The sequence below is a fragment of the Cyclospora cayetanensis genome, unplaced genomic scaffold (genome assembly GCF_002999335.1).
Source record: "Cyclospora cayetanensis isolate NF1_C8 unplaced genomic scaffold, CcayRef3 CcayRef3_contig_193, whole genome shotgun sequence".
Lineage (NCBI taxonomy): Eukaryota > Apicomplexa > Conoidasida > Eucoccidiorida > Eimeriidae > Cyclospora > Cyclospora cayetanensis.
In genome coordinates, this window is record NW_020312140.1 from 17,756 (window position 1) to 33,905 (window position 16,150).

A 16,150-nucleotide genomic window follows, 5' to 3' on the forward strand; every position below is an offset into this window, starting at 1 on the left:
CTGACCTGTGGAACCCCCGAGTGCGGCCTTGTCCCATCCAGCCCCTTTTGCTGAGTGGATTGTGCTTCAGTCTCCTGAGCCACAAAAAATAGTCAAACAACGAAAGCTTATAGGGAAAAAATTCAGGCAACCCATCTGTGTCTCCCAACAGATCGACATCGAATAGATCTCAATAGAAGTGCCTGCCACCCCGAAAAATCCCAGTCCGAACTGCACACCACGTCCACTGCACTGGTTATGCCAAAAAGACACCGTTATTGAGGTCGCAAGGGCGCCAAAGGACTGGAAGGAGCTGAGCGCGATCTCTACTCCTCCCCGTCGGGTCTACACTAGTGTCATACGATTCCCCCTTCCGGGAAAATATGATGGACATCTGTACCGAGTTTTAACCCGGTGCTGAAAATCATCTGGACATGGCGGCGCTTCTCGCAACCTAGTACACTGCCCAGGCACATCTAACAGATATATGCACACTTGTTGACTGATCGGTGCCAGTGCAAACCATCAGGACCCCATTCCCCGCAGCAGGATCATGCAGCCACCTGGCACTGCTCATAAAGCTATTGCCTCTAACCGCAGCCTATGGTTATCTGTGCTGCGTTCCGGCGCAAGAATGCAGCGGCCCCCTGTTAAGGCGTCAAGAGGTCAGTCGCTGCCTCCCAAAGTCTTCAAAAGCTCGTCTCCAGCCGCCTCTCCGTACATCCGAAAGGCGGCAGTGGAAGGTCACACAACGGCAAAACAGCAGGCGCCGCACTTAGGCCCTTCCGCTTGATACACTCCCCCACAATACATTGAGGCCGCCAATACATGCACGTAGCCCACTCCTCTCGAATGCAGACAAAGACGGTATTCAGACCGCTTGCTAGGCGTTGTGTGGTTCGAAGAATAGTGATGACGCACGCACATGAGGCCCTCGTCACTGTATTGCAGGCTACTGCGGTGCACAATTCCCCGAATCTCAGAAAACATGTGGCCTCGGCAGGCAACTCGGTCAGCTTTTTCTGCAGCAGCACTCGAGGCTTCAGCCTTCGACCCCTGCAGGGTCCAGTTAGCGCCTGAGGGCCTTTATCCTCACAGCTGAATTAATTTCGAGGCATGAACTGTCCATGAAATACCGCCAGCACAGCGTAAGCAGCGAGGCAGGTTCACAGACACCCTCAACAACACACTGGGAACATATGGGAGGATCTGCGCTAAGAACTCACGGCTTGCTGCGGAGGAGGTGCGCCATTCACAGATGTCCCTTTCTTGAGCTCTTCGACGGCGTTTTCCGATGCATCCGGCTTTGTAGACGCTGCCAAGGGTGCATGACAGGTTCCTGCTTCGCAAGCGCTGTCTGGGCTTGCGTTTGTTGCCTTGTCCATCGCCTCTTTCGCGCCACTTTCCCCTACGCCGCGTGCTGCGTGTGCAACTTCAGCAGCAGCCTCTGCTACCCTCGCAGACTCCTGCGCTTGGCATCCTGCCTCCGGTGCTGCCTCTGCTGCTGCGGCAAACGCGGCATCTTCTGCCGCCTCAACGGCTCCGACTCCAGCAGCCACTGCTGCAGCTGTTTCCGGTGTCATGTCTAGACCCTCGTGAGACTCTGCGCTCCCAGCAGAGTCCCCCTTCTCCGTTTTTTGAACAGTCGCTTCAACCACGCTTTCCGGAGGTGGCAAGGACAAATCTTTAAACACAGAAAAGGCATCTGGCGCCCACTGAATAGGCATCCGACAGTCCTTTTCCCAGAGGACACCCATAGAGGTGATGCGGTCTGTTGCACGGTAGCCCCCCTTGTACGGATCCGCACGCTGCTCCTGCACGTTGTCGGGGAGCAAAGCACACAGCAAAAGAAGGAGCTCGTGAGAGAACAAGTCAAGACTCTTTCTAGGGAAAAGAGGGATACCATGGCGAGTGCAGCAGATGACAAACGGAAAAAAGTCGCCCGTTAGCCTCCATCTGCGCGCGCACGGGCAAAGCCAGGACCGTCTCGACCCCAACAGCTTCCCCTCAATAGTGCCAGAGCTTTTTCGCTGCAAAACTTACGCTGCCAATGGTGTACGGACCGGGAGCAATTGGGAACGGATAAAACTCGGTAATCTGCGCAGCAGGGTAGAGGGAACATAGCCACACCCGCAAACTTCGAAAAAACGCAGATACTGTAGCGGTAGAAGCTATGCATAAAAAGCCCCTTTTCGAAGCCCAGACAGCACCCGCCACAAACAGGTAGTCGTGGTGCACAAGAAACACGGCTGTCTCATGAAACGCACTTCTGGCCTGGTGCCTCCGTAGCACTTTTCCAGCTGCCAAGGTGTGTACTCCCGCATCAGCTCCTCCTCAAATCCAGTCCTGCAAGCCCGCATACCCCAACCTCTGGCAACTCATTTTGGCGACTACTACTAAGCGCAATGCTTCACTTTTCCACTGAAAGCTCGCAAGAAGGAGGCCTCGACGGCACGCAAAAAAGAGCTCCAATGCCCCTTCGCTTAGATGCAGTCATCCTATTCTTTATCACGCTTCATTGGTGTGTATGAGCATAGATCGATCGTCTTCTCTTTGAAGACGCGCGCGGGCAGGCAAAAGACTAGGAGGCCAATGCAAGATGACTGCATCGCCATCGAGTAAAGCGCCTCCCCATGCACCATAGACGCGGCGGGTGCATCGGCGTCGTGTAGATGCGCGAGTGGCGGAAACGAGACAGGGAGAGAAAGGGGCCTCCATACCTAAAGAAAAGCATTTTCTGTTGCTGAACTTCAGTCAGAAACTGCTTGGCGATATTCCACACGGTCTGACGCCCACACACGCACATGCATTCGTGTGCAGCGTCTGCTGTCTCGGCGATTCGCAGAGAGGACAGCGAAATCGAGAGTACATTCCGTGAAGAGGCCACTGTTCAATCTAGTGGGAGCTGAGGCTCTCAAAGAGCGCAGCAGGGGAGAGCATTCGCATCAACTGAAGAAGAGCAAGCGGGCAGCAGCGTCCTACCTGTACAAAGAAGGAGTCGTTGATTATGAGCATCCGGTTCAGGCGGAAGGGGTACTGCTTGGTGAGCGTGCTGGTCATGTCTGTGAGGGCGCTGATGGGAAACTGGTGAAGCGGAACGCCGCGCACGTCCAGCAAGACTGTAATGGTCTCGACTACTCCAGGAATCACTGTACAAGCCAACACACACGTCATATAGAGAAAACGGCAATCTTGCATCCCCTCCTTCACCCTCTGTTTGAACGGACTCCTTTTTCCTCTTGGTTCTTCTTTCAGCAATTTATTGGGTGCGTGTTGTTGCTCAGTCTACGCTCTCTCTCTCTCTCTATCTTTGTGACCGTTTCAAAGAACGCAGGCTGCCTGCGTTCTTTGAAAGGCTGCTCTTGTTTGCAATCCTTGACAGCATCCCAGGCTTTCCCCTGCCACTTTCAGCGAATGCAAAAAGACTCTCGAACCACGTCCGACGCTTCCCCGCATTTCTTACAGCACGAAGCCTTCTTCCCCCCCACACAGACAAACTGATGCAAGTATGCAAGCAGAACATCTCTAAAACTCGTCATTCCGCCTGCTACCCCAACGGGGATCCGCCGCTCTCCCTCGAGATGTCTGTTTTCGCTCTCGTCGAGCTGTGCGCAACAGATCTGACTTCCCAAATGCCCTGGCGTCTCTTCCCTTGCACGCACTCCGAGCGCCCACCACCCTTGCCTTGCCAGTTTCGCTTTCTGCTGGTGCTTACTCAAGTAACGCAGACCCCACTCGAAGCAGAATATGGTGAGTCTTTTGAAGGCTTCCGGAGAAACCGTCTTGCTCAGTCTGGCCAGTCTGGACGAAGCCACACACAGACATTTCTTACATGCAAACCTTTCCGCGAATATCAAGGAGGCTTTCGGAGAGCGCAGCGTGCCACCACACGGGGAGGACCGACCATAACCGCCGCAGGAACCCCATCACACAATCATGCGGAGGGAAGAAACCGTCAACAACACAGTAAGACGGCACAGCAAACGATAAGCACTACAAGGAGAACATGGGGATACACCCAGGGAGCGCGTGACACGCCACGCAGCAGCATCACATGCAAGAAACCTCCGGCGAGGTCGGGTGTCCGTGCAGGAGCACGCAGGAGAGAAACTGGAGTCTTCAAACAGCAAGATCGACGCCTAAAGGAACTATAGAAAGCCCACTTGATAAGCAATAAAGGCCGCAAGTGCCTGTCTCGTCCCACCCAGAACATGACCCCCTTGTCTAGCATAGCCCTCATTTCCTCTTCCCTGTCACTCAGCGGGAAAAATCCCTCCCGCCACTCCACCATCGCCTTAGCCAAATCAAAGCTGAGGGGAAGCGCGCACGCATTCCAGAAGCAGCTGGCGAAAGAAGCGCTTTCAGGAGCCAGCCTAGCTCTTCTTCCCGGCGTCCCCCTTTACTTTCCCCCGCCTCCCCAGCCCCCGAAGAGGATGTGTGTGACTCTTGCGGACCGTCAGGCATCCAGCCTTCCCTTTGGAATGTAGGATATTCTACGATTGACAGGAGACCATGGATCGTAAAGGCAGATCCGGACGGTACAGAGGCAGCCTCAGACAGCAAAGGGCATAGAGACCTGTCCATGCAGCAGGGAGAAACGAATACGATTTGGCTCGAACAGACGAATGCATCCCTGCCCCCTCGGCTGTTGCATGCACGAAGCCGCACCTTCGAGTGATGATGTGGTCTCCCCACTTCCGGTAAGCCAGCCAAATAATGCGCAGCACCATGGGCTCGAGAAACAGAGGAATCTGCCAATTTGATTTCCTGCAGTGCTCTCTGAATTCAACGAGCCACTGCTGCTCCTCAGGCGTAAGCGGCGTGTGGAAGAATATCTGCCGAATGCGCACTTCTTTCTGCGGAAAAAGACCGCATCGCAGGGCGCCGGAAAAGGGAGGCGTCCTGTGTAGTACCAAGCAGGTAGTGTGAAGAAGAAAGACAGGGTTGTTTTCATGGAAAAATGCTAAGACGAATCATGCAAACGGATGGGGGTGGCAGGATTTAAGAGAGCAGTAAAGAAAGCTGTGCAAAGGCTTCTTGCATCCCAAGCCAGCGTATAGTGCTGAAAGAACGTTTCCCCTCCCCTGCCCTCTCCCCCCGTCCTTCCTTCTCCCCTCGCTCCCCTGAGAGCTGAGCTCGCATAAAAATTGCTCCTGCTCAGAAATCGCATGCAGACGGTCTGCAGGAGACGGCACTTGCAATGAGGCCTACCGAAGTTCCCATGAAAAAAATCTTGTAGATGTCCGTTTCCTGCGGCTTAAAGGTGAAGACCTCTTGAGGAATGCAGAATGGCGACGGTTCACAAGACGTGACTAGGGGAATTTTCCATCCGAATTCAGGCAATTCTTCCGCTGGGACTGTGGAAGCTTTCATCAGCACGTCTCTAAAACGAGCCACTGCCCGGCACCCCGGTGTACAGACACCGCTGCCGGTGGCCTCTCCTCCTTCGCCAGCAGCAGCGCTAGAATCGAGAGCTCTTGCGTCTGTCATTGCTCGAACTCGCGAGCTGAAAGCGTTGCAGCGTCAGCCGAGACCACTGAAGGCAAGAGAGCAGAAGATAAGGGTCTCGTTGCACTGGGGGGAATCTGCGATGCGAGACGCCGCTAGAAGAGCTGCAGTTCCTTCTCAGATGCAGGTGAGCAGGTGCAACAGGCGTCCACGTACAGTTCGATCGTAAATATGCACAGCGAGTCTCCCTTGTCGCAAGTCTCTTTTCTGTGCTCACACGACACGCAAACTGTTGGGATTTCAGAAGGCGTTCCCTGAGGGCGGTTTCCACGCCGCTGCAGCCACCGTGCCTGCGAAGTCGGTAGTACGAAACAACGCTACCCAAGCGCTTCTCCAGCCTCGCCTCCACGTCCTGCAAAGCGGCGATGCAACCAAGCCTGCAGCCTTGCCTCCCTCGGCTTGCGCTGCGGCGACAAGTCGAAATTAGATTTACTAAGGCGGCGCTGGCCGCCTTTCGACTTGGTCCTGCTAGCAATGCATTTGACAGCTTCCTTCTTCCCAACAGGCGCTTCCCCCTCAAGACGGGCTAGCGGTGAGCTTTCCAGCTGGAAATTTTACAAATAGCTGCACACTGTAATCTGGAAGGCACAGTGCACAGCCCGACTTCGCCTGGTGGCTCGACCGACGTTTCCAGTGAATGTTGGGGGATGAGGCAGCTGGTAGACTGCAAGCGTAGATCTGCTGACACTGCCCTTGAGAGAGCAAGGCATGTGAGGTACGCAGAAGCTAGCCCTCGCGGAGCCTTAGCTGGGCCTAGTCACTCCACAGAGAGCCTCAGAGCTGAGTCAAATGTCTCTGAGTTTAGCAGATAAGTTGGAGAAGAACTCGCATTTCACTGTGACATACACAGTGCAGCGTTAATGCAGATTTGTCGAACGGACTGTCAGCCGGCGAGAATGCAACAGCGGCATTCAGGAAGTGTAGGCTGCACTGGACCGGAATCCTATATTTCAAGAATGCAATTAAGACGCTGAACTCGCCAAGCTTGAATAGTGGCAGCTACCTATGCACAGCTGGTGATACGATGGGGCTGCCAGCCATGTTTGCGTCCCGCCCCTACAAACACACATAAGAGGGTCTGAGAACGCATCCCAAGACAGAGAAGAGGAAATAAAAGCAAGTTATTTAGCATATTGAGCCTGTGGAGCTTAACAGGGAGCTAAACTGCAGGGGTGGCAATAAATTACACTCATATCCATGTACGCCGCCTGGGCCGATTCAGGGGAACACAGAAACAAGCCTGCATGTTAGGAAGCATGTCACTGGATCCTTCAATGAAACAGCCTTTAGCAATCTACTTGTAGAATTTTAGCAGCAGTTAAGCTGCGTACCTTTGGGGAATAGAGCTATGGGCCCCGATGAGCTGAATCTGTAAAAAGTGAACTGGTAAGACAACGTTCGAAGAAACCATAATATTCTGATGCGCTCCCCGTATTCAACAGGCTTTATTAAATCTAGAAATGCTAGATAACATAGGCAGATACAATTACAATTGAGACACCACACAGTGTGCTTGCTGAAACGTGACTGGGAGAACAACGCGTAAACAGAAGTAAATTAAAAACATTTCTTTCGATATTGAGCCAATCGCTTGTGCGGCTGAAGATGAAAGCTCCCCTCTTACTGGCTTGTGTACCCAAGGGCTACTGATCAAGCGGGTTAGGCTACATATCAGCACGCTCACTGACGTATGTTATGTTTTGCTAAGACACATTTCTTTCTTTTCACATATCATATCTGCTGCAGAATACTGTTAGCTCGATACCAGAAGACGCAATGCTGCATGCGTGTGCGCTCTATCCTGTGTGTAAGTAGTTGAGCACCGTCGGAGTGCTTACAGAATGCAGCTACGCGCACCCTAGGTGTCCCTCTCCCGTAATGCACGGAAATTAGAGGGGCGCTAGCAGATGAAGAAAGGAGCACTTTGGAACCCTCCAAATTACTTACAATTACTTTTTGTATTGGGTCTGGAGTCAAGAGTCTCCCCACGGAGACCCTAGACTAGACACTACAGTTGGCAGCGATACACAGTATGATGCAGCTGTTCCTCTCCAATGGCCGTGGATGTACTGGAAAACAAGGCTTTTATACAACAGCTTTCTGGGCCGGATCAAACTATTTGGCACCTTGCCTATTCGCTTTGCGTTGGCAGCTTCCTGTAACAAGCATTCTCTGGCGATGGGCATTGCCAATGCCACAACGCCTGTTGGAGCGGCAGAGGACGGCCTGCGAGCTGATGCGAACAAAATACCTAGGTGGCTGGTATAGAAGCATTATTTCGTAGCTGATCAAGTATTTAGGATTGCAGCGATGAGGCTATGTAGACCAGAAAAGTAACATTCCAGCCGTGAGGACGAGTCTGTGCTCGAAGATTTCAGCAGCCAGTTGGAGTAGTGCAACACACTTTACCCCCAAAATAGACAGACTAGTGGTGCTTCGGCACGTTTATTTAAAACCAGAGCACTTCAGTAATGGCTCTATTCACTAATTGGGAGTCCATTGTCTATAGGGATTACTACAGTTCTTGCCTCTAGACAAGCTTAGACTCATCGCTTCATGAGAAGGTCAGTTCAGCAGCAAGCTTTGGGAAAACTGAAAAAAGGTACTTGGGGAAAGCTAGCAAGATATCATTGTATTAAAAACTATTAAGCTGTGGCTCACAAAAGCCACTACGTATTCGGGCAGCTGCGGTATCAGTGTCTCAAGCTCGAGTCTACCCGAAATGTTGCATCAGGTGGTCGGAGATTGGGAAGCGACTAAGCGCTACAAATCCGGGTGATGAGGCATTCACAAATGCTAGGACCCACTACGACTCCCGAGAAATGAAGCGCAAATACTGCGTGCTTGGCGTAGAAGAAAAGACGCAAGTCGAAACTTAGAATGTATGGAAGCAGGGGCAGTGTCAACCGGCCCTAGCCCACAGTATACGGCGAAAGACCAAATCACAGATAAAAAAAACCACGCTACTGAGCAGCCTCAAACAGGCCTCCAAGAATACATCTGCGTCTACTGTGGGAAATCCGGTCACGTACTACTGAGCTGCAAGCGCCTACAAAAGGCTAAAGAACTTGGACAACAGGGCTGGGCTCGATGGAAACAGGTTGCTTGGCAAAAACCAAGGCGCATCTGGGAAACGGGCTGCCGCCAAAGCAGGCCGTATTGCCGTGAAGGGACTGCAGAGGAAAAAGTCGCAGTTCAAGACTCACCACGAGTTAATCCTGCCATGATACGAATCCACATCGAAGGCTGGGAGTTGCTAGCGTTGCTTGACACTGGACGTAAAGTGGACTTGTTTTTGGAGAAGATAATACAGAATTGCAGTATGCTTGTTCACTCGATAGCGCAGGCCTTAGGAATCCGGGTTGCTGCCTGGAGGCAAAGCGGAAGTATTGCAATGTCGTTGCAGATAAAATGTTACTTCAAGTCGAACTAGGGCCCTATTAGCATGTCCCGAGTATTCTGCTTTGGATCCATGCTCTATGACGCAAACCTAGGTATGCCATGTGCGACCCAATGGAAGGTGCACTTGGGGCCCCAGCTGCATGCTGTGGAGTTTAGTGTGCTAAAAATCTTTGAAATGAAGTGGCTGCTGGTATCCTCAGCAACGATCATTTTATCTGTGGTTAGCGGGATGGGGTCGGCACCTCAGCAGGGTGAGGTGAAGTCTCCATACGGGCCGCTCGGCAGCGCAGTTAAAGAAGACCCGCCTGATTACTCATCCAATATAAATCTTCGCAATAGGTCCTATACAGAAAGACTCAAATGAGGCTGCAGCCAAGGAGCAGTATTAATAGGAGTACACCAAGGTGCTTTTCAGGTTGTACAAAATTATGATGAGCTGCCAGCGGGCTTGCCACCTGCTAATCAGCCAGCACAGCGTACTGGGCTGAATGCCGTGTCAGCCCCAAGCTACATTCCGTGCATTGGAAGCTCCCACACCGTGAAGAAAAGACCGAACGCCAGGCGGGTGACCTCATGACAAAAGGCGAGGTGAGTGAACCGAGGAATGCTTTGGCAGACGCCGATGTTGGTACTGGATGGAAGGTTGCGAACATGTGCGAACTTTCAGCCCCAGAACGAGAAAAGTGGAGCTTACGAATTCCTGATGGTCTGTATTGGCGAATCACCCAACAAAACGTACTGATCAAAGTGTACTCCGCATGTTTAACCTCACAACTGCTCTGTTACACATCCGTATTCGCTGTGAACTCAGGCACGAAATGGCATTCCACACTCACGAAAAAACTCCAGTATACCTGCATGCCGTATGCCCTTGCCTTAGCTAAACTGCGGAGGCAGACTGATCAAGATTCTTATGAGCGCATGAAAAAGGACAGGATCTTCGTTGTTTACGATAACCATTGTGTTTATGGGCATTTCAATTTCGGCTACATGGATTGAGCTATATCTGGCAAAAACCTGAATACTTAGGGTATGGCCGTTACCTTTCCACAACCGCAAGGACGTTACATAGCTATACGGGGTTGCACCCTACTAGAGCTTCAAGCCTGGGTTTGCTCGGCTCGCTGCTCCTTTGGCTGATCGACTCAAGGGAGCGCATTCTATGACCGGGAGACACGAAGCTGATGCCGGCCCGCGGATGGTAATCGGCCACCTTACAACACCCCCTATACTTGTGCTACTTAGTTATGAGCATTTTCCCTTCCAAACAACGGATGCTAGTGACGTGGCAGTGGGAGGTTTTCTTTTTCAATCGGCCGTGGCGTCTCCGAATCACCAAATTTCGGCTTGCGATTTATTCGCTTTGCCGAAACCGAGCAGTTGTATCAAAAGCTGGAGTAGGAACTCCATGCAGTGCATGAGACAAGTAAAGTGCCGACACTATTCATGTGGGCGTCATTTTACTTCCCGCACCGCCTACCAGTCTTTATGCACCGTACGAAAAGTTTCACGAATCTGGTAACCTTGGAGTTGTTCGCCGGCTCGCAGGCCTCCCACAGTGCGACTGCGAATTTGCAAAAAAGCGTCTTAGAGGCACCACCAAGTTCGCTGCAGACGTGCTCTGGCGATGCCCCAGCGGTAAATCTTTGCGCAGCGCAAACACTTTTTTCTGTGCTAACTCACGGTGTTGGTCGGAGATCCTGAGGCAAATGCTTTTGACACAAACATCCGTTACTAATACCAAAATCCAGAATATGAAATAGATGAAGCACTCTCACGCTAAGGATGGCATGCTGTGGTTCAAAGCGAGGGTGTTACTCTGTTGTACATACCGACTCTACAGTTCTGTTTCGCACAAAGCGAGTGATCCTGTTCGTTCAGGTCATGATTGAATTTTATACCACGATAAAAATATCTATCGGTCCTCCTGGTGCTATGGGACGAGTTCTGCAGCAGAGGAGTATGCAATGGTACGCCCACATTGTCAGCAGCAAAATATTTAACATGATCCTAGACCCGGCATTGTGCATAGCCTTCCAGTTCCTGACATTATATGTGCTAATCCGACTATGGATTCCGGTGTTGCACTCCAAGAGCTAAGGTGTCAGAATAGCATCTACGTCTTTGTCGACAGCCCAGCAAGTACGCCTATTGCATGTCTTGCTCCAGCTGTCATGGCACACGCAACTGTTCGTTGTTCACGTCTAGAAGCTTCAAGGATTCCCCAAGAGTATCATTACGAATGCGGAAGGGATCCGAAGTCCGTTATTGCGTTCTGGCAAGCCTTTTTCTCCCGCCTATGTATGGACCACAACGCGATCACTTCAAGCCACCCCGATTCAGATAGACACACAGAGCGGACCAGGCACACTCTGGGGTATTCGAAACTTTATTCTGACACAATTTCAAATGCTTGGCTTGTGTTTCTCCCTTTTCCCGGATAGGGCACACTTCAGCAAATGTATATACTTGTCGATCACTGCTCTCCCAAGATCTCCACTGAGGAGCCACTCTCTGATCCGTGCATAGACCTAGAAACCCGTGGTCAGCAGCCACCCTTGGCGGCGGAGGGAATTCGACAACAGGGCTAGTGCATGCGAATCTTTGTCCAAAAGTTAGTTGAGGTGAGAACGGAAATATAATGAGCGATGGTCGATTGTGTATTTCGAGCTTGAAGATCATGTCGTGGTGTTCGGGAGGATTGGTAAGCTTCAGTAAACGGTGAACAGACAGAAAAGTCCTCGGCTAGGTGACTGGGATTCTTTTTTGCGATTGTTTTGCAAATCAGTGCTGTTTCATTCGATTCGCCAAGTATTGGAGATGCTAGAAAACTATTAGTACTGACTTTTTATGAAGGATGCAAAACTCCGCGTATTTTCGGCGAACTTTCCCGCGTAGGTAAAGGAACCCTTGTGGAGGCGGACGATCCCCAGGAAGTTGTCAAAGTTCGGGATTTTGTCCTACGATGCATTTGACTGGATAATCTAGTGAACCAGAGTAAAACATTCCAACCTGAGTGATTGACGGAGGATCAGTTGAGGAAATCCTTGCTTGCGGGAGAATTCGTGGTATTGTTTGGATGATAAAGCAAGTCGCCATTGGATGCTCTACCTCACGTCCCTAGTAATTATTCTACCCCAATGCATGCTCTGCATGAAAGACCTGCCTTTATCTGTGGGTAGTGCTTTGAAGGTTTGATTATTGCTAAGTTGTTCAGTACAATCACATTTATTTGCTGGCACTGTCATTGCTGGTGTCTAAACATTCTTCTTCATTGCGTGAACTCGTCCATGCTGCATGCACCTGCTGTATTTCCACGCAAAAATTGCTTTGGGGCGCTAAATAACTGCTCGAACAATTATTTTATCCACTTTCAAACACACTATACTTGGTTTTTGATTTTTCCCAGCAGGATTCTCGCAATTTGAAAGGCTTGACGACAGCGAGGCAGAGCGCTACCCCGGTCGTGTTGGTTTGGTCCCTTTTTCGTTGTGGTTAAGACGTGCCTTTGTTTCCGTATATTTTATTTCAGCGGCTGACGCACTCATTTGCATTTTGATTTGATCCATTTCCTCCTTTGTGCCCGCATTGACAGTGGCGATAGAGCGGGAACTCTACCGCACTCCTAGTGAAATGGTTCTCAGCGTACAGGTGCGGAAAATAGGGGATGTGTTTTCAACAAGGGAGAAGATGTGGGTGGCTTAGATGAAGCTTAAAACTGTGTTCGTCACTAGTTATATCTAACTAAGAATTTGTCAAACTTTGACTAGTCAACTTGCCTATTTGCATGCCTTACTTATTGCAGGCTGCTGTTCAACCGATACAGAAGACCAGTGTTGTGAGCATTGCGTGAGATGCTATATGCAACTAGCTATGAATGATCGAAGTGGTTAGAGGGTGCAGCTCTGCATACCCTGGCTGTCTCTCTTTTCTGATATCGGCAATATTGAGAGGCGCTTGCATGGGAAGGAAAGTGCTCTTTTGTAAGAACACTTGATAGCTTGCTATGAAGCTTTGTATTCAGTAAAGAGTTCAGTGCTCCGATAATTGGACCTCGAATGATATATTATACTTTATAGTAGCTCTATTGATCACTAACCATGGAACAGCTGTCACGCCTCATTTAAAGTCTAGTCAGTGGAACAGTGAACTCCTGAATCGATGCAAATGCAATAACAAGTAAGTTTCCCTTCAAGAAAGCTCCTTCCTTCCCCCTACAAGTGCCCCTTAGTGTTTTACACTTTAGGAGAGAGAGGGACATCTAGGGTCCGTGCAGCTGCATCCTCCAGGAACTGTGATAATGCACATCCAGGTACACTTCGCATTTAACGCGCATTTGCACAGCATTGCATTTTCTCGTACCAAGCAAACAGCATTCTGCCGCAAATAAGCGTACGAGCAGGCAATACATTTTGTCAATTGGCTACCCCTTGTTTGAATATAACTAGTGTAGCAGAATATCTGTAACTGCAGCTCAGCGCGAGACAGATGTGATGTGCCACTTCTAAAAGGCGTCCCTTTTATGGGTCTCGAGATTCGCAGTTCGACACTGAAGGGTTAGGTGGGCACTTGAATGATAGCTGGTGAAGCCCTTTAGCACGAAACGTTCCAATGCAGTTGTATGGCATGATAAAGCATCCAGTTGCACAGCCATTATTCTTGCATCATGCGAACAATCTGACAATAGACCAGAGACAATCTACAGATGGCCACATCATGATCTCCGTATTTAAAAACTCATATCACCACTTACTCAATGCATCAAAAACACCCCAAATGTTGCTTTGGCCGCTACCATCAAGCCCGCAAAAGACATACCTCGTAAGCCACCTTTCCAGCTCGGCGTAACGGCTGGATATGCGGTGGGGCTGTAGAATCAGGATTGCTAATGCTTTCAAACTGGTGTTGGCGGACTCCGCTTCCAGCTCTTAGGGCCATTTAAGCTTGTAGACATGAAACAGGCTTCTGTGGGCGCACGTTGGTGGGTAAGTACTGATTGCACTCGAGTGTAACATAGATACCTTGATGGAATCGAATTATCGCAGGAACACCAAGCTTTTATAAGAGTATACATATTTTCCGAATCTGGCTCTCCACAACGCTCCTTGGTGGTAGTTGCTTACGGGTGCGTGCGGCAACAACGGGGCCTGAGGGGACACTTCCCGGGGCATCCGTCTCCCCGCCTTTTTCAATACTGCTTTTCGCATCTTGGTTGGCTTTAATATACAATAATTCATCTTTTGGGATGCATTGTCACACAGGGAAACAGTAACAGTACGACTCTGAACTCTGTTTCTTCCTGTGGTCCTTCCCCACAGGCTTCCTGCTCTGGGGAGAAGAGACATATGCGCGACTGTGCGTAAACCCGTGGTCTACTAGCTGCCTTCTTCTCTCCGTATTTTGAGAGCTTATTTGCTGAAACTGGCAATTTGAGGGCGACGATTGGCGAAGTCTTGGCGTTCCGCAAAAGAAGCGCTCGTGTGACTGTGAACGTGGGGTGTATCCTTGGTGCCGCGTCAACTTGCTGCGTGGTTTGCAGTGTGGGCTGGGGTGATTCATCGCGAGTGTAAGCGATTTTGGTGAAAATGACGGCAAAGGATGGTGCCTCGAGTGGCGTGAAGGCCATGAAATTGCACTTTCCGCTAAACAGGTACGTGTTGCTTTTCCTGTACCTGGTGGTGGTATTGCTAAGAGGATGCACGTACTGGGGGTGGAACGGCATCCAGGAGATGTTATACAAGTCAGGAGCGTACGTTTGGGAGTGTACCGACCCCTCTCAGGTGACAGAGCTGCGCATTGGAGGGCAGAGATACATAGACTGCCCTGAAAGGAAACAAATGTTGGGGGGCATCTTTACCCTCGCCTTGGGTTCGAACATGTTATCGTCCTTCCTGGCGGGGATTGCTCTAGACACTCTGGGGCCTAAGATTACGCTTTTTATTGGCATATGCATGGACATTATTGGCTGGTTCTTGTTGGGGTTTTCGGGAGAACACTTCAGGGCGTATTACGCCGCAGCTTTCTGCATTGGCGTGTCTGCTGACCCCGGTTATTTGCCCCTTCTCTCCATCAGCAAGCTGTTCCCCCAGAATTCGTCGTTTGTCATTTCAATTATGGGCTCGCTGCGTTCCATCTCCTTTGCTGTGCCCGTGGTGATGTCGGTCATATTTCAAGGCGCATCTTTCGCCCCTGGCGATCTGTGGAAGATGTGCGTCGGCTATATTGCGGTAGGACAGGGAATTGCGCTCTTCGTGTGCCTCCTCTTCGTCCCAATGGCTTCCTTCACCTTCCCAGTGGAGAACGAGGTCGAGCAGGAAGGGAAGGACAAGGATTCGCAGTCCACCGTCGCCGTTCCCACCAGATCTCAAGACAACCGAACATTTTGGCAATTGATTTCAGATCCAAAGTTTTTGCTGCTGCTGCCGATCTTCTGCTGCGCCCTGGTGCGGTCCGATTACTACGCAAAGTCAAACAAGGAGCAGTTGGTGGACTCGAATGACAAGGACCTCTACCAGATGTTCGCCATCTTCAACATTCTCAGTTTCATCCCTGGGCCGGTGTTTGGCCGCATTGCGGACGCCTATGGCATCGTGCTGGTGTTATTCATGCTCAACACATCTGGCGTGTTTATGTTTATCTTCCTCATGTTTGACAGTTTGGCCTGCAAGGGCATCTCGATTTTCTTTTTCTTCATCTACACTTCCTTCGTGCTGAGCAACGTCTACTGCTTTATCTCTATTCACTTCCCGGAGCATGCGTTCGGCAAGCTCACAGGGCTAACCTCCGCCACGGGAGGTATATTCGTGCTGCTGAGCATCCTCTGGTACAAGAAGGTATTGGAGTACGACCCCCCCAACAACTTTGTGGTTGTGGATGGTATCATGGTGGCCGTGGGCCTCATTGTCTATGCACTCATCTTCGTGCTCTGGCGCTTTAGCTCGAGGGAGGCGCGGAGCAAAAACAAAATAATGGAGCAGAAAACGCTGGCAGAGTCTGCGGAGCCAGCATCGACCGTCTCTGTATGACTGAAGAAGCTCAGTCAACAGGCCAAAGGCGCTGTTCCTTATCGCGGGCTGCGCTGGTCCCTATATTCAAGGCGAATCTTCAACGGGAACCTTCGTGCACGAGAGGCGTTGCTCGTTTGCGCCAGCTTTCGAGAAAGACAGAGCCTTCAGGGAGGTCTTTGTAGATCGCAAACACGAGTCGAGAGGGGGAATTTCCTGTTTCTCCGGTCTTTCTCACGGTAAAAGGGAGGGCGGAA

General features: G+C 50.7%; 2 protein-coding genes across 2 annotated transcripts; one reads left to right on the forward strand and one right to left on the reverse strand.

Moving 5' to 3' along the window:
• Window positions 1–1,193: 1,193 nt before the first annotated feature.
• Window positions 1,194–4,270, reverse strand: LOC34618466. The gene is made up of 7 exons (XM_026337605.1): window positions 4,143–4,270; window positions 3,695–3,780; window positions 2,962–3,128; window positions 2,700–2,764; window positions 2,247–2,325; window positions 1,571–1,793; window positions 1,194–1,483 (listed from the first exon to the last, which is right to left on the reverse strand). Exons 1-7 carry the CDS (start codon window positions 4,268–4,270, stop codon window positions 1,194–1,196), a joined length of 1,038 nt encoding a protein of 345 aa, XP_026193390.1.
• A 10,204-nt stretch (window positions 4,271–14,474) lies between these two features.
• On the forward strand, window positions 14,475–15,914 carry LOC34618467. Its single transcript, XM_022731794.2, has one exon. The coding sequence runs from the start codon at window positions 14,475–14,477 to the stop codon at window positions 15,912–15,914; it is 1,440 nt and encodes a 479-aa protein (XP_022586438.2).
• The last annotated feature ends 236 nt before the right edge of the window (window positions 15,915–16,150 follow it).

What these genes read in the sequence shown, in the direction of transcription:
- LOC34618466 (XM_026337605.1), bottom strand. Translation starts at nt 4,270, where the DNA reads ATGGTGGAGTGGCGGGAGGGATTTTTCCCGCTGAGTGACAGGGAAGAG. An exon ending in CAGAAAATGCTTTTCTTTAG is followed by an intron (nt 2,326 to 2,699) that starts GTATGGAGGCCC and finishes GCGGGCTTGCAG; the next exon opens with GACTGGATTTGAGGAGGAGC. An exon ending in GAGCGCAGAGTCTCACGAGG is followed by an intron (nt 1,484 to 1,570) that starts GTCTAGACATGA and finishes CGTTTGCCGCAG; the next exon opens with CAGCAGAGGCAGCACCGGAG.
- LOC34618467 (XM_022731794.2), top strand. Translation starts at nt 14,475, where the DNA reads ATGACGGCAAAGGATGGTGCCTCGAGTGGCGTGAAGGCCATGAAATTG.